This window comes from Lycium barbarum, chromosome 2, assembly GCF_019175385.1.
Source record: "Lycium barbarum isolate Lr01 chromosome 2, ASM1917538v2, whole genome shotgun sequence".
Classification (NCBI taxonomy): Eukaryota; Viridiplantae; Streptophyta; class Magnoliopsida; order Solanales; family Solanaceae; genus Lycium; species Lycium barbarum.
Window position 1 is genome coordinate 4,628,020 of NC_083338.1, and position 17,802 is coordinate 4,645,821.

At 37.0% G+C, this 17,802-nt stretch overlaps 1 protein-coding gene across 3 annotated transcripts; it reads right to left on the reverse strand.

The window, feature by feature from the left end:
* Positions 1–666: 666 nt before the first annotated feature.
* Positions 667–11,697, reverse strand: LOC132625933 (DExH-box ATP-dependent RNA helicase DExH1). 3 transcript variants are annotated; one of them, XM_060340585.1, is made up of 16 exons: positions 11,230–11,687; positions 7,703–7,848; positions 6,953–7,052; positions 6,586–6,801; positions 6,403–6,498; positions 5,366–5,641; positions 4,800–5,003; positions 4,553–4,708; positions 3,690–3,782; positions 3,307–3,521; positions 2,823–2,982; positions 2,427–2,700; positions 2,161–2,353; positions 1,856–2,042; positions 1,286–1,654; positions 667–1,188 (listed from the first exon to the last, which is right to left on the reverse strand). In XM_060340585.1, the coding sequence occupies exons 1-16, from the start codon at positions 11,494–11,496 to the stop codon at positions 1,057–1,059; spliced, it is 3,084 nt and encodes a 1,027-aa protein (XP_060196568.1). In that variant the 5' UTR covers positions 11,497–11,687; the 3' UTR covers positions 667–1,056. The 3 variants fall into 3 exon arrangements, with proteins under 3 accessions (XP_060196568.1, XP_060196570.1, XP_060196569.1); XM_060340587.1 differs by lacking the exon at positions 11,230–11,687 and having other exon boundaries at positions 6,953–7,056; positions 7,703–7,841; XM_060340586.1 differs by lacking the exon at positions 667–1,188 and having other exon boundaries at positions 1,618–1,756; positions 11,230–11,697.
* Positions 11,698–17,802: the final 6,105 nt, after the last annotated feature.

Below are 17,802 nucleotides of genomic sequence, written 5' to 3' on the forward strand. Positions count from 1 at the left end.
CTCACACGTCACGTGTTGTGTTCTTACCGCTAGACCAAAATTCTGAAAGCATTTAAGCGATAAAATAATTAGATCGGAGAAAAGTTAGCATAAATGTACGTCTGGAATATTGTTAACATGCATCGACCAAGAGATTATATGCTGAAGTCTGACACATTACCACTGAGGATTTGTTATGACATTATTACAAGACAGTTACTGAAGACATACACAATTCACCTCTTGCTTCTCAAATGTAGCAAGCTACATCATTCTTGCTACTTAGAGAGCTAAGGGGTCGTTTGGTTCAATAACAAATTATGTTGGGATAAATTATGCTAGGATTAATTACGTTGGGATAAATTATGTTGAAATTAATTATTCTGGAATTATTTTTTATTGACTGTTTAGTATGTTGGATTAAAAGTATTATACATTGAATAATTTCTAAAAAGAAGAGGTTTCTTCCTTATCTTGGGATAACTTATCCTGGGATAACTTATTCCACCCTACGGCCGGTCTAAGTTATCCCAGCACTATTTTTACTCCTGGGATAACTTATTCCATGATTACTAACCAAACAAGGGATAAGAATTTGCTAATTTCTTATCCCCAGGACTATTTATGTTTATCCTTCGTACCAAATGACCCCTAAGGGTGATATTTCACAGCACAACACCACCCATGGTATATTGAAGGAAGCTTGAAGAATTGAAGTAGTTACAAAATTATCTACCTCTTAGAGGCGAATCTAGGATTTCAATTCTAAGGGTTTAGGTCTCGAGCTTCAACCACTGAACCCATCACTTTATTTGAGTTGTGGGTTCATTGTTCAATTTTCAGCAATTACAGTGCATTTTACAAAGATAAGTCAAGATCTAGACTAAAAGTTAGGGGTTAAAATGAACCCACAACTATACTGCTAGATCTGCCCCTGCCTCTCTATGCTAACATACTACAACAAAGAGGCCTCAAACCTGTTGTCAATATATGTTTCCGCGCTCAAAGCCATAATCATCTATATATGGTTTGGTCACTAGTAGTTGCTATAGATAAACGGAAAATGTCCCCTATATCTTAGTATCGTATGTCTTGACTATGAAGTAACTCAACTACAGCTGCAACTACACCCTTTCCCTCGACCGAGACGTCAAAGTGGGGCTCTTCGATTTTCCTTTTTAAGATTTTATCCAGTTCCCCTCGCAGTTTCTGCAAAATTCGGGCACACGAACAAATAAGTTTACTTTTGAAATGATAAAAACGTACGCCACAAAGATGAAATTGTTGCAGAAATCGAATGTCAAACCTTTATTAAATCCAACACACTTTTTGATGCAGAAAAGTGGAGATAGCCTCCAAGCATTTCAATGCCCTCTCCACTTTTGCTTGGAGTTAGATTACCCCCAAACATAAGAAGAGAATAATCTGATATGTTCGTTGAATCTCTGATAAAAATGCTTGTAGTCTTGACTTTCTCACTGTAAACTAGGTAGGGAAGAGGGAAAAGATGAACACCAGCATTAACAGATGCTGGGTGAATATCGACTTTTCCAACTTCCTTAGTGTAAAATGCTGTACGCTTTCCTCTTCTTTTACACTGCACAACATTTGGGTAGAGGCCGGCACAAAGGATGGCGCATACCATCTCTAAATCATTGCTGTATTCATTGTATGCCTGCAATTACAGATCACTCTCTTAATCTTGATCATGGATGGGTGTTAACTACTGCTTGCTTCTTCTAGACCATGATATACATATTGCACCAATAGTAAAAATCTACGACAAGACATGGTCAACACAGACTTAGACAGCATTAGAGTGGAGAGAGTTACATGTGCATTAGTTGTTCAAGGAATGGAAATTTGGAGAATTTACCTTGGCACCTCGTGATTTATCCACAAAACCAATATCTGACAGTAGGTCAACAAACTGATTTCTCATGTCTTCCATCATCTGCAAGGTTACAGGAGATAAGAAATTTTCCCAACAGAAGGCTCGTTCTCTTCCATAGCGTTTAGCATCTTTCCATCCTTCAAATGCTTTAAGAAGTGCAATATGATCACTGCATCAAAGGGAAGACTGTTTTTACATGAATAAGGAAATATTTTATTCCACAAAGTGATGTCCCTGGTGGAAGCCAGAGAAAGAAGCATATAAACCATTAATTTTTTTGGTTTAACCTGCAAGAATCACCAGCGAAGGATCTTTTAGCAGCATCTGCTTCCTCTTTCCTGTTTATTGGAAGGACAAATGGATCACGGTGTGCCAGAGCAGCAGCAATAGTCAGTGCAGGGTTTAGACATTGGAAGATGGACCCCATCAGAAGCATCTTTCCAATATTTGGATCCAGTGGTAGAGTGCAAAGATGGCGGCCTGTAAAGAAACATTATGAGTAAATCTTCCAATCCGGAAAATATATAGAGAAAAGCATATGCACTATACAAACCAAGCGGAGTAAGTTCTTCTGTATCATCCAGAGCTCCAATAGTTTTCAGAAGTTCAATGGCATTGTGCACAGAGAGAGCATCTGGAGGTTGAAGTGCCTTGGCCAAAAAGGATTCAATGGCGCCAAACTGCAAGCTCTTAATATGGAGACAAAGCTCTTGTAATGGAGTTCGAAGAATCTCAGGTAGTTGATATTGTGGCATAGCATCATGTATTAGTTTCGGATACAACCTATAACAAACTCCAGGTTGTACACGGCCTGCACGACCACGTCTCTGCAGATAATAAAAAATGTCCAATAAGCCAGAAATACTAAGCCAAATGAAGTTGAATGAATTTGGATGACAATGTACTCCAAATATATCAATCTTCCACAATACATATTGTATTTTATTACCTGATGTGCCGAGGCCTTTGAAATCCATGATGGTAATAAACAAGCAAGCTTGTTAAGTGCATCATAGCTAGTCTCTTTCGCCTTTCCACAGTCTATGACATACACGACATCATCTATAGTTATACTGCTCTCAGCTATGTTGGTTGCAAGAACAATTTTCCTGCATGATCAGATCAAAGATATTTAGTTTTATAAAAAAATAAAATGACTGATGAGCTGCTAGATTAAGCTATCAGTCTTAGCAGCTCTTCAGCTACAGCTGAAATATGAGTGCTTTGATTAATATGAAGCAAGGATCGTACTGATATATTAGTTTAAGCAATTGACAATGAAAATCCACCATAAGATAACAAGAAATAACAGAAAAAGTAATGATCCACCTGAAGAGATAAATGTTTAAGCAATGGTAATATTAATGAAGGGCAGTAAACACATATTCTATACATATTCTTGGAGACCTGCTTATGCTAAACAAAGAACGTACCTCATGTTAGCAGGTGGGCGATCAAATATTTCTCGTTGATTCATTGTTGGCATTGAACCGTGAAGAGGGAGGATTAAAAACTTCCTCGTATCCCCAAGGAGGTTGTTAGCCTTAATTTTATCAAGTAGCTTAGAAATGTCATCCCAACCAGTTAAGAATACAAGAATTGCACCTTCACCTTCACGGCGACAAATATATTCAATTGCTGCTTCCACCTACTCAAAGCAATGGAATAAAAAAATCTCAAAGTTAAGAACAAGTGAACCTGTGCAACCAATGCAACAAACATGCCTTCAGCCAAACCCCTCTTTCAATAAGGAGCTAAAAATTGAAATGTAGACATTAACAAAACTCCTTTTGTTGGTAAAAGGTAAAGTACGTACGAGACCCAAATCAAGCTGTGAACCAGACCATGCTTCCAGAGATTGTCTTGTAGTCATGCTGTAGCTTTTATAATGGGAACCAATGTCCACATCCTACAAACAGAAATCTTCAATAAGAGCCTACTTGGTAAGAGAATTAAAATATGCATTTGAAAAGAGTAACTGCCATTTTTAAAATTGTAGTTACAAGAAAAAACTCACTAACTGGTCATGCATTCCCTTGAAATGAGCAAATAACTAAAGGATGAAGACCATACAAGTTGAAACACAACACAATATTCACAGTACAGAATCAAATGAATGATTCAAACTTAATTAGTCTGTTTTTAGAATTGGCTATTCAGTACAAGTTAAATAGATGTCCTCACTGAACCTTTTATACCTTATCAAGCATAATGCTAATTCACAGCCTCACAGCCCCCAGATATCAATTTCTTTTAGGGAGGGCAATCATCATTGAATTTAAGTTCATGAAAGCAACTTCCCAGTAAGAGGTACCAGCATTTTCATACTCAAGTTATGAGGCCATTCAAGGCATCCGCAGGACAAAGGCTAGAAAGCATGTTTAGATCAATGAAGGTTTGATAAGCAGATAAACCTCAGATACTAAAAGCTCTTATGTTACAGTCTACAACTATTATGCAACTGCAAGGGAAAGTTTCAAATCGCATCAGCTATTACCGCAAGAATTAGAAAATATCAAAGTCAACTTTAACTAAAAACGTAAAGAAACACAGTAACAATAATAACCTCATAGTAGGTTTGAGACAGCAGCCAAGTCTAATTCATCGAGTAAGTCCATTTTAAAGAGAAACGAAATTTTTTTACTTATAGTTCATCAACAATATGGGAAAAGACCATGCCTCAAAAAGATCAGTCAGAGGATCTCTTTTAGAATCTTGTTGCCTCATCCTTCTCCTTGAGTTTCCTTGGAAATTGTCTGCTTCTGATTTTATAAGGTAACGAGTCTTCTCCAACACGTCTTCAAGGAACAGCTCCGCCACTGGATATGTCAAACCCTGGAAAATTAAGCCTAAGAAAATTAGAAGCAGAACATTATGTTTGGACATGTATTGAAATGTTGAGATACAAAAGATTAAAACACAATACCGGTATATGAATTGTGGGTGCATCTCTGAAGTATTTAGAGAACAACTCAGCATTAATAGTAGCACTCATCAGAATGAGACGCAAATCAGGTCGTCGAGGAAGGAGGTCACGTAAAATTATCAAGAGAAAGTCTTCATTCATGCCTCTTTCATGGATTTCATCAACAAGCAGATGGCTAACACCAGTCAAATCAGGGTCCTGAACCTATATTCAAAAGGAAGGGAGGGAAAATCATCTTTCCTTCAAATAGATACAAAACCTCTAAATCATAGTATTAATCCAAGGTAATAATTACATAGATAATTATATATGAGCCCATCTTATGCAGAAAATATATTAAGTTTCCTTCATCCTCCATTCTTGAGCATATCCCGGTGCGCATGAAGCCGTAAAAATTTGACTCTCCAAATACACAGCAGCTTAGCGACAAAGATGTGGAGAAACAAAAAGATAATAGGCATATCGAGCATTGCAAGTAGCAATTTGCCCTATCCTATTTCAAAGATGAAACAGCGAACAAGGAATTTACACAAATTTTGGCAAAAAAGAGTTCCAGAGAGTAGTACCAGTTGCCGCAGTAACACTCCTGTTGTGCAAAATAGCAACCGTGTTTGAGCAGAGCGCTTTGATTCCAGCCGGATCTGGTATCCAACAGTATCACCAAGATTCTCTCCTCTTTCAGAGCATATTCGAGCGGCAACTGATATTGCTGATATACGGCGAGGCTGAGTACATATAATGTTACAGCCAGCACCGCGAAGGGATGATATCTCCTCTTCTAGAATGAATTGAGGGAGCTGTGTAGTCTTTCCACAACCAGTCTCTCCAGAAACTACCAATACCTGTATTGACCATATAGTGAGTATACTCTTCCTGGAAAAGCCCTAATTGGCTAATAATGTAATTCAAAAGCATTGAAGCGCCTCAAAACCACCAGGAAAATTGAATTAGACTAACAAACGGAAAGTTATTGCAAACATGCAAGCAGAGATATTTACCAATGAATGTTTTTCCATCATAGGACAATTTTTCAGTAAAACTACTTTCCCAGTGTTCCTGAGAAAAAAGGATGAAAACAAACAAAGAATGCCAGAAAAGGCATTCTTGACAGAACTGCTACTAGAAGTAACTATTCCTTACCTTTTTTCTTTTTTGAGAAGAGGTAAGTTTAATAACAGTGGAAGCACAAAGAAAGTGCTGTAGTATGTACAAAAAGCAAAAGGCAAGAAAATCTCATTCTAATCTTTTACGGATTAAGATGCTAAGTATCGATTCTACTTCATTTACAAGTTCCTCCTTACACCAACAAGAAAACAAAAGTATACACTTGAACTTGATTTGCTGAATTGGACTAGCTTTGTCTTCAAAACATCTAGCATTCCTTTCCTCCATACGGTCCACCAACTACATGTTGGCATGGCAATCCACCACACTTTCTTCGTAACATTTTACATTTAGATGATATTTGTTTCTAAGTACATATTGCAAGAGTTAGAGTTTAGTAAAGTTGTATGTGCAATCAGCAGCATATTAGAAAATTTGGAAAAAAGAATTAACTGATCACGCTTTCTTGTTGCAAAAGTAATTATTACAGATAGCGCACCTGAGTACTTGCAACAGCTTCCATAAATTCAGATTTTACTTTAAATGCTGGAAGTTTTTCTCTGAATGAGATCATTCCCTTGACTTTTTCACTTTCCTACAAGCAGAATGATTTAGAAACAGTTCAACTGCTGAAACTAGAAAATAAGATCGAAGACTGATAAACCAAGAGAAAAGGGTGTACCCTCGTCTTTTCCTGCTTCTGTTTAAGTTCCATATTAAGTGTTTTGGTGGCAGTATCATCTTCTATAGTCAACTTAGGTTTGGCTGTTTCTACAGCTTTGAATGATAATTTGGCAGAATTACCAGATGTTGAAGAGGATGTCCCAGCAGATACTGTGTCTTGTGAACTACTCAATAGATTTCCGACTCTTTCCTCAATCTCTGTAGACATCCTTATCTGCGACATGGTTACAGTTTTGTTATTCTTTTTATTAGTGTGGTTACAGTTAAGTTATACATTAACTAAAACCAGCAACACAAGCAAATCATCAGCAATGATAAGTTAAAGAACATCCTCACCAGCTAATAGCAAGATGGCAGTACTATACCTCTTTCTGTGTAGATCCATGACGCTCGTCAAGATCAGCACGATAGCTTGGCAATGGGACTTTGCTTGCAACAAGTGCCTTTCCCTTGTTATAAGCATGGCTTTCTTCCAGCAAATACAAAAGGCATGGATAGAACAATTAGGTAAACACTTTGCTTTACTATGATCACCATAAAATAGTGCTTTTTAAAGCCACAAGGAAAGCAAATTTATTTTTCAAACGAAAGGCTGGAGCCGATTTATCTACCAGGTTTAGTTTCTTCTTCCATCATTTTAAACACAGAAAAAATGGAAATATCATGTAGCACATATGTATGTAAGTTATTACAATTACAATACATTGAAAAGTGTGATACATGTCTGCTTTTCATCTTCTGAGTTTCGGCTACTTATAAGAAAATCCTATTAATTTAAGGTAGACAAAAGGGTATCAATTACATACTTTGTTCATGATTCTCAGTTCGCAAAGCTTTAGGACATGCATGGAGAGAAAAGTAAATTTGTTTTGACATGGCAGAAGCATGTTTGAAGAATTCTTTTCTTTTTGTAAATTTTGTCATTTTTGCACTACAGAAGGAAGATCACTCACATTTCAAGTACATTTTGCCTTCATAATCTATGTCTAATTATAAATTTAAGTTCATAATGATTGAAATGGGAGCACAACCCATGCTAAATACAAAACAAAGGACAACGAATCAAATTCCCATTAGTGATAGCAACAGTTCTTCTTCGAGATCAAACCACTTACAAGTAAAGTTCTAATTGATACGCCATATCAGACAACTTCTGCTGGTCATCCCTACTAAAATTCCGCCTTATTACCATTTCCTGCTCGCCTCCTCTCTTAAACTGCTCCATCTTCCCCCACCACTCATTCTCATTCATCACCTCCATCTACAACCAAAAATTACAATGTTAACTTTTAACACACCACCAATCACTTGAATTGCATTCACAAAAGCATAAACATAGACATCACGAACTTATAAACAAGGAAAACAATAACAGCTTGTTTGGATCGCAGTTACCTAATGTATAGTATTGATTGTTAGTTGAAATAAAATGTTTCTTTTGGTTGTTACTTAAATTTTATTGTTATGTAACTACGCAACGTCCCATTTTATGCAACGACCGATTTGGTGTGATCATGTTGTTACTTTTTTGTTTTCTCATTTTGTCTTTGCTTATTATCTAATAATATTATTTTATCCTTTATCCTATCTTTTATAGTAGCTCTACCCAATACCCTACTTTTCTTGCAGACTTATACTTCAAATTGATGATGTATGACATTATGTAACGACAGGAAATGATATAATTTATCCAAATATTGTATTCATCAAAACAATACAATATAATACGATCCATCGTTATGTAACGACAAAAAGTCTCGCGTTGTATAACGACTGGTTTGGTGTAATCAATTCGTTAACTTTTTTTCTCATTTGATCTTTACTTTTTATCTAATAATCCTATTTTATTCTTCAAATTGCTCATGTATGACATTATGTGACGATGGAAAATGATAAATTTATCCAAATATTGTATTCTGTCAAAACAATACAGTACGATACAAGACACATTGTAGGATATACATTATGAAACAATATGCATCAACCATCCAGACAGAGTGACAAAAAAAGAAATTCTTTCTTCCATTTCTGCAACCAAAAAACACAGTATTAAATTTAAACACGACATTAATCACTTGAATTGCATTCACAAAAAGCATAAATTACACATTTTTAGCAAATTCGAAATCAATGAACCAAAATGCAGTGACAAATACATAAAAAGCCATCAATTTAGCAAAAAAGAAAAGGTGTATGTGTGCGACCTTTGCACAGAAACAAAAAACAAGGAAAACAATAATGTAATGTCTAAAAACAAAAACTAAAAAGGATTTTTTCGGTTTCTGCAGCCATACATTTAATAGGCTTAATGCATATGCGGCCCCCTAAACTTGTCCCTTTTTTCCATTTGGGCACCTCAACTAAGTGTTGTTCCCATTGAACCCCTGAACTCGTCCTCAAGTGTGTCTATCAAACCCCCTAAATCTGATTTTTTTAAGAGGCAAAAATTAAATTAGGGAAATGAAGGTGAAGTAATATTTTAGACATGTGGTAAGCTATTCTTTAGGTCATGGATGTATCGGTTTCTGCTCTTCCACTGCCAACTTAATTAAGGGTGTGTTCGGTATGGAGGAAAACATTTTCCAAAAAATATTTTCCAATTTTCTCATGTTCGTTTGATCAAAAATTTTGGAAAATTTCCTCAAAATTGAGAAAAATGACTTCCCTAATAAAAGTAGGGAAAACAAGTTCACAAGTTCATTCCACCAACCACCCTACCACCACCCAACCCAATCCCAACCACCAAACCCCAACCACTCCCAACCCCCCCCCCCCACCGACCCCACCCAACGCCCACCCAAAAATAAATTTTTTTTGGAAAAAAAATTGACATTATTTTTAGTTTTTTACACCACCCCACCCAAACCCCGCACCCTACCCCTCCCCCCCGCAAAAAAGAAAAATATTTTTGAAAAACAAGTTTTGACCTTTTTTTTTTTTGGTGTTTTGCACCCCCCCCCCCAACCCAAACCCTACACCCCCCTCCCACAGATTAAAAAAAAAAATTCACCCCCACCCCGCACCCTCCCCCCCCCCCAAAAAAAATTAATATTTTTGAAAATAAAGTTGACCTTTTTTTTTGGTTTTTTGCACCCCCCCCACCCAAACCCCGCACCCTACAACACCCCCCCCCAGCAAAAAAAAACTTTTTTCCCAACCCCCCCCCCCCCCCTCCCGCACAAAAAAAAATAATATTTTTGAAAAAAGAGTTTTGACCTTTTTTTGGGTTTTTTGCAACCCCAACTCCACCCTGCACCCTACCCCCCCACCCCCCTAAAAAAAAAATGAAAAAAAAGTTTTGACATTTGTTTTGATTTTTGCACCCCCCCCCCCCCCCTCCAAAAAAAATTGAAAAAAAGTTGACAATTATAAAAATTGAATGTTTGCGTGGTTAAAAATTAAAAATTTTGGAAGGGGTGATGGGGTATTTGGGTGGGGGGGGGGGGGGCGTGGAGGTGTGTGGTGAAAAGATTTTTTTTGGAGTAGGGGGTGTCTGGGGGTGTAGAAACCCGCAAAAGATAATAAAAAACTTCAAAAAAAGAATGTGGGGGTTAGGGAAGGGGGGTGTTGGTGTGGTATGGGTTCCACGCAAGGGGGGAGGGGGTGATGGGGAATGTGGTCGTGTAGAAAATTTAGAAAAAAATTAAAAACTGCAAAAAACAATGTTGTGGGAGGGGGTGAGTGGGTGGGGGGTAGGGTGCGGGGGGAGGGGGTGGTGTATGGGTTACGGGAGTGGTTGGGGGTGGGGGTGCAAAAAAATTAAAAAAAAAAATGGAGGGGGGTGGGGGCGTAGGGGTGGGTGAGTGGGAGTGTGGTATGGGTGGAGGTGGGGGGTATGGGGTTGGGTTGGAGTTGGTGAGGGTTGAAGTGGGGGTGCAAAAAACAAAAAAAACAAAAAAAGAAATTTTTTTTTGGAGGGAGGGGGGTGGGGGCGTAGGTGGGTGGGTGAGAGTGGGGTGTGGGTAGGGTTGGATTGGAGTTGGTGAGGCTTGGATGAGTATTTTCCGAAAAACGTTTTCTATCAACCAAACGAACATGAGAAAATAAATAAGAAATTCACTTATTTTCCACTGCCCAAACGAACATGAGAAAATAAGTAGAAATTCACTTATTTTCTAGGGAAACATTTTCCAGGAAAATTCTCGGAAAACATTTTCCTCCATACCGAACACACCCTAAGAGCTACTCTTTTTTTCCCTCTCAATTGTTGTTAATCTTAGCTAAAAGATGACATAATTAAATTAGAATATATATTAGCATGTTGCTACATTGAAGATGAAATATTATGTAAATTGGATTGTGTTTGATAGACACACTTGACAACGAGTTCAGGGGGTTTAATAGGAACAATCACTTAGTTGAGGTGCCAAAATAGAAAAAAAGTCAATAAGCCCATCTGATTATATACATTTCTAGCAAATGCGCAATCAATGAACCAAAAATCAGTGATGCATATGTAAGAAGCCAGCAAAAAAAAAGGTGTACATGTGTGACCTTTGCACAAGAACAAAAAAGGATTTTTTCGGTTTCTGCAGCCATACATCTAATATTTACACATTTCTAGCAAATGCACAAACAATGAACTAAAAAAGCAGTGATTGTTGAATATATATATATAAAAAGTCATCAATTTTTAAAGTACCTCAGCTGCCTGTTGGCGAAGGCGTTCGGCACGCCATACCGGGTCCCACCATCTCTGTTCACCACGTCCTCCTCCACGTCCACCGCCACGTCCTCCTCCGCCGCCGCCACGTCGGCCACCGCCGCCTCGGTAATTGGGACGATAAGACATAGCGGAACGGTTTGAGAAAGAGTAACTGTAACTCCTTTGAGCTGATGTTGTTGATGAACGAAGAAGAGAGTAGTTACGGAAGTGAAGAAAATGGGGGTTTAGAAGCCGCACTGACATTTACTAGCGCGGGCGCGTGCGGCAATTGCGAGTGGGGGTTTTATTTTATTTAAGTTCTGAAGAGTGTTCATGTCCTAAGATGTCGGTTGGAAGTCAAAACAGGTGGAAAATTAAATGCAATTTCAGTGTTTTCGGTTAGCAATTTGGGGATTGTTTTAGATTTCAAATGAGTAACGTAGAAACGTAATTTGTACTATTATCAATGAAGAAAGTCATTAATAAATTGAATAAATGCCTCTCTGATTTGAATATGGAAGGAGTTAAAATGAAAAATTAAATACGATAGGCTGGAAGTTTGAAGAAGAACAATAGAATCTAAAGGTTTTGGGTTACAAGGGACTAAGATGGAGTATATAGAGTGCAAGTTCAGTGACGTGATGCAAGAGACGGATGTGGAAGTGAAAATCGAGGCACAAGCTATATCCAAAAGAGGAAAGTTTCGAGTATCTTGGGTCCATAATAGAAGGGGAGATTGACGATGGTGTTGCACATCATATTCGAGCAAGGTGAATGAAATGGAGGCTCGCCTCCGAGGTGCTTTGCCACAAGAAGGTGTCGCCTAGACTGAAAGGTAAGTTTTATAGAATGGTGGTTAGACTAGTATTGTTGTATGGGGCAGAATGTTGGTCAGTCAAGAATGTCCATGTTCAGAAGGTGAAGGTAGCGGAGATGCGAATGCTCATATGGATGTGTGGTCATTGCCTCGCCCCGAATCATGGCCTGGGCGTAACATGACACTTGGTGCCTTGCTGCATGTGACCGAGCGAACCACATGGCTTGCTGAATCAACATGGGACATGTACTTATGCAGAATATAAGTTAAACATATATGACTTGTGAAAACATGGAGTTCAATAATCATAAGTCTGAAAATACTAATATATCATGTATGCGGAAATATAATAATGTAGCCAACGAGGCTAACTCAATTGAACATCTGACATGACAAAACTAACTAGTCTATGAAACCTTTGACATGAGTCTGACTGCTAAACTGTTTATCGGGATAAGGCCCCTAGCGTGCCTTGACTACATAACTAACATGAATATAAAAATATAAATGATGACTAAGAAGTAGAGACCGGCGATTAATAGGTGTGAGAGATTGACGATCGTAGGAATTAGGAGAGGTAAAAGTAGGCCGAAGAAGAATTGGGGGAGGTGATTGGACAGGATATGCCACAGCTTCAACTGACTGAGTACATGACCTTAGATAGGAAGATTTGGAGGCCAAGGATTATAATAGAAGGTTAGCAGGTGGGGTGCTAGCTTTTCCATCTCCTTTTCTTAGTAGTATTATTTTGGTATCGCATTGATCATCATCTTTATGTGTGTATGATTGTGTTGCTTCAGTTGTTTTGTACCCTGAAATTTTGTTGTCTTAATTTCTTGCAATCCTGCATGGCTACGTGTCTTTTGAGCCGAGGATCTATAGGAAACAACCTCCCTACACCGCAAAAAATAGAGATAAGGTCTGCTACCCTCACCAAACCCTACTTGTATATTACACTGGATATGTTGTTGTTGTTGTAGGCTTAATACATACTCAGTCCTTTAAGTTTGTCCGAATATTCCATTTAAATATACGAACTAAGTCATAATCCAATTAAACACTTTAACTCTTAATAAAGCGCTCCAACTAAATAATCATAGAGTTCAATAATCATAAGTCTGAAAATACTACTATATCATGAATGCGGAAATATAATAATGTGGCCAACGAGGCTAACTCAATTGAACATCTGACATGACAAAACTAACTAGTCTATGAAACCTTTGACATGAGTTTGACTGCTAAACTGTTTATCGGGATAAGGCCCCCAGCGTGCCTTGACTGCATAACTAACATGAATATAAAAATATAAATGATGACTAAGAAGTAGAGACCGGCAATTAATAGGTGTGAGAGATTGACGATCGTAGGAATTAGGAGAGGTAGAAGTAGGCCGAAGAAGAATTGGGGGAGGTGATTGGACAGGATATGGCACAGCTTCAGCTGACTGAGTACATGACCTTAGTTAGAAGATTTGGAGGTCAAAGATTATAATAGAAGGTTAGTAGGTGGGGTGCTAGCTTTTTCATCTCCTTTCTTAGTAGTAGTATTTTGGTATCGCGCTGATCATTTTCTTTATGTGTGTATGATTGTGTTGCTTCAGTTGTTTTGCACCCTGAAATTTTGTTGTCTTAATTTCTTGCAATCCTGCATGGCTACGTTTCTTTTGAGCCGAAGATCCATAGGAAACAACCTCCCTACACCGCAAAAGGTAGAGATAAGGTCTGCTACCCTCACCAAACCCTACTTGTATATTACACTGGATATGTTGTTGTTGTTGTAGGCTTAATACATACTCAGTCCTTTAAGTTTGTCCGAATATTCCATTTAAATATTCGAACTAAGTCATAATCCAATTAAACACTTTAACTCTTAATAAAGCACTCCAACTAAATATTTTTTGTTCAAAGTTTGAAAAAGAGAATTGTGTATATTCTTATTATTCGTGTATTAATAATTAAATAAATTACATAAAATATGTCTATCTTCTTTAATTATACCTTTAATTATACGGGAGGAAGAGTAACTATTCTTTTGGGTTGAAGACCGAAGAGAGTTACGAAAGTGAAAATGCAGAATGGAGGAGTGGGGGTTTAAAGGCGCACTGACATTAGCGCGGGCGTGCGTGCCAACTCGCTGTGAGTGGGGTTTTTATTTGGTTCGGAAGAGGGTTCGTGGCATGATGTTTCCATTGAAGTCAAAACTGTTGGGAATTAAATGCAATTTCATGTATTCAATTTACATTTTTGGAATTGTTTAGATTTCTATGGAGCATAACATAGTAACGTAGATAATTTGTACTATTATCAATGAAGAAAGTCATACTAAATAATAAATGTCTTGACTAGAATATAAAAATAGATAATTTGTACTATTATCAATGAAGAAAGTCATACTAAATAATAAATGTCTTGACTTGAATATGAAAATAGATAATTTGTACAAATTTAAAATTATGAAAGAAGTTAAAATAAAAAATTAAATATTAAAATTATTTAATCTGTCGCGAAGGGTGAAATTTATCCTAAATAAAAACAATGCAAAAATGATTTAACTTCACTCTCGGTTAAAAGTGAGGTAATTAATAACCTCGTTGTTACAACTTTGATTCGAAATTTCCCTTAAAAATTAACAGATCAATATTATATAGGCAAGAGGTTCAAAATTGTGAAAGATCTAATTTTGTACTTGTGGTTTGTGAGAGAACTAACTTTGTCCTCTCTTAAATTAAATTTTACAAAAAATTACTCATTTTCATTATACATTTCTTCTTCCTCTTTAATCACGCTACCACCTGCCATTCCACTAAGATATCTCTTTTTCATCATTAATATAGTTGTCACTTAGGGGTTGTTTGGTACGCAGACTAAATTATCTCGGGATCAAGTTCTGAGATTATAATCTTGGAATTATTGTATCTCACCTGAGAGATGGGATAAAATAATACCAAGATTGATGGAATAAAGTGGGATATCCATGCCTAATTTTGAGATAAAATTTATACTTTGTTTGGTTGAAGGTATAGTTTATTCCGGAATAAATTTATACCTTCAAACAAACAAGATATAAATTTTATCCCAAACTTAATCCTGATATATCCCACCTTATGCCGCATACCAAACAACCCCTTACGGTACACAAGTCCACCGTCACTCAACTAATTTGTCTTCATCACCCACTACCTAATTTTCACAATCTCCTATCAATCGTTTGTAGACATGTAAATACCGTTGCTACCAAAATCTACCGCTCTTTATCATCAATTGATCCACCTAGAAAGTAACATACAACATCAAGCTCATATCTTCTCTATTAATCTCATGTGTGAAATTTACTTTTTCATCGATCGTTCCTCCACCACAAATCACAACGTGCGCCACCACTGCTTCATGATAGTCTCTTTAGGAAAACATCATCGGTCTCATCTTTAAGGTCACTCCCCCGACATCAATACTACAACTTTTACGTATAAAATGATGCTGATAACGAATCATTAAATGGGTCTTTTTCCCATTACTTTAACCATGCTATATTTTGGTTTTGTCATGGAGATCATAAATGTGATGTTTTGCACTTGATTCAAGTGGTTGGAGTTGTGGCTTTTTGACATGATCCTAAATGGCACAATTGGCACAAGGATGCTTAGAAGGACGTGGGACGTTTGGATGATAGCATGGGAAGAGATTGTGGAGGCTTTTACACCAAGTGCCTAAAAGCGCAAAGGGCTAAAAGTGCAAATTGTGGCTATAAGATGCAAATCATGGCCAAGATCCCAAATTCAAGGCTGGGGATGTAATTTGGGCTACAATTGCAAGACAATTGGTGTTTGGAAGATGAAGATCCCCTATTGAGCTATTTTCGCAATTCAAGCCTTTATCCCTAAAGAAGACTACCAAACAAGGCCCTTACTTCATTAAGGGTATTTTTGTAATAAGTTAGTTTAGTCTTCTTTAGCCCAGTACTATAAATAATAGAGTTTGCCATTTCATTTACTTAGCTTAGATTGGATGAATTATGTATTGAGAATACTCTTTGGATATTGAGAGTTCATTTAGCTTAGTAGCTTAGGTTTGATGATGGTTCATCATAGGTGTTTTCCTTTGTTGGCTATGAACCCCTTTTCATTGATTTCATATTAGAGTTGTCATTTGTGGATTCAATTGATTGTCTCTAATTTGGTTTCAAATAGTTTAGGTTCCTTAGGTTGAATTCAATTAGAAGGGTTTGGATTTAATATATCCAAGTTTGTCCATAAATCCAAACCTAAGTGGGTCTTGCTTTTTATCCCTCTATTCTCGTCTCCTTTCTTCAATTCTCATCCCTTAATTTCTTGTTATCCTTAATTTTCGCGTTTTAAGTTTTGATTTGGTGTTTTTCCCAAATCGATTCTTTATCACTTTTGTGGTGGCAAAATGGAGCAAATGAGCCAATAATAGTGTGAGACAATGGGATTAGGACATTATTAGGTTTTGCTAATGAACAATTTGATGTGATAAATCTATTTGTTGTTGAGGATAGTGATTTGTCTTTCATGTTGAGAATATAGTTGTTCACAAAGAGTCTGTGATAGATGTAGATGATACAACAACTGATTGTTATTCTAATAGTTATTCTGAGAGTGAAGATGGGTCTGATTGTTCTGATTATGATTAGGAAGAGCTGGAGGCTTTTGCAAAAGCAAAAGATAGGGTAATCAATGAAAAGTTGTATGATTTCAAGGAATTAAACAAGATCATGACATTCAAAGACATACCTGAGGCCAGGAGATACATGAGTTTGTATGCATTGTGCAATTGTTATGATTTATCTTTGAAAAAAAGTGACATAGAAAGAGTTAGGTATATTTGTCAACCAGAATGCAAATTTGAATGCCTAATTTCTGGTCAGAAAAAGGCTCCTGGTGTTAGTGTGAAAACACTGAAAGGGGAGCATAAGTACCAACCTACATTTAATAGTAGTCTTGTTGGTGCTACTACAATTGCATACCATTTCAAGTATAAGTTGCAAAGTAACCCTAAGTATAAGATTAAAGATATGAAAGTTGATCTACACAAAGCTTTTAACATTAATGTTTCATTTGAAAAGTGTAAGAGAGCCAAAGGAATGGGTTTTTGAGGAGTTGGAAGATAGCTTTAGTGATGACTATAAAAAGATTGTTGGATATGTGTAACATCCCGTAAATCCGAGTTAGGTGTCAATGTGAAATAATTGGGGTTTAGACGTCATTTTAACCTTTTGGATCCCTTTGGGATGGATAATGTTGTTAAATAATCTTTTCGGGGTCAAATGAGATAAGAAAGTTCATTAAAAATCTTGAAATTCATCTAAGTCTGAGACAGTTTCAGTTATGCCATGTTTTCGGGTATTTTTATTGGGAATTTGGAAACCCTCAAAACATGAAAGTTGTAGGTATGTGAAATACCTTTCCAACCATATACTATGGAGGTCAAACGAAGGTCTTTACAAAAGGTTATGACCGATTTACTGAAGCTGTATAAAATGGAAATCCCAATTCTCGTAGGATTAGGTTTTAAAGCCCAAGCCTTTATAATAACCTATAAATACAACCCAAAAACGTCCAAGGAGAGGGTTTTTCCACCAGACCATATATCATCTCTCTAAGGTGAGTTTTTACTCAAATCCCTAAGTTAATTACCTTAACAAATCACTAGATTAACACCAAATCATTACATGAAATCGTTAGATTGTGAAAACTTCATTCAAGGTCAAATATGGGATGAAGCTTTGGGATT

Bases quoted from the DNA above. Each gene is read 5' to 3' on its own strand.
- LOC132625933 (XM_060340585.1), bottom strand. From the start codon at position 11,496: ATGTCAGTGCGGCTTCTAAACCCCCATTTTCTTCACTTCCGTAACTAC. The intron at 6,499-6,585 runs GTACACCCTTTT...TTCTGCTTGTAG, and splicing joins AGAAGCAGGAAAAGACGAGG to GAAAGTGAAAAAGTCAAGGG. The intron at 2,354-2,426 runs GTTTGTATAGTG...GTTTCTTTACAG, and splicing joins AGAAGAACTTACTCCGCTTG to GCCGCCATCTTTGCACTCTA.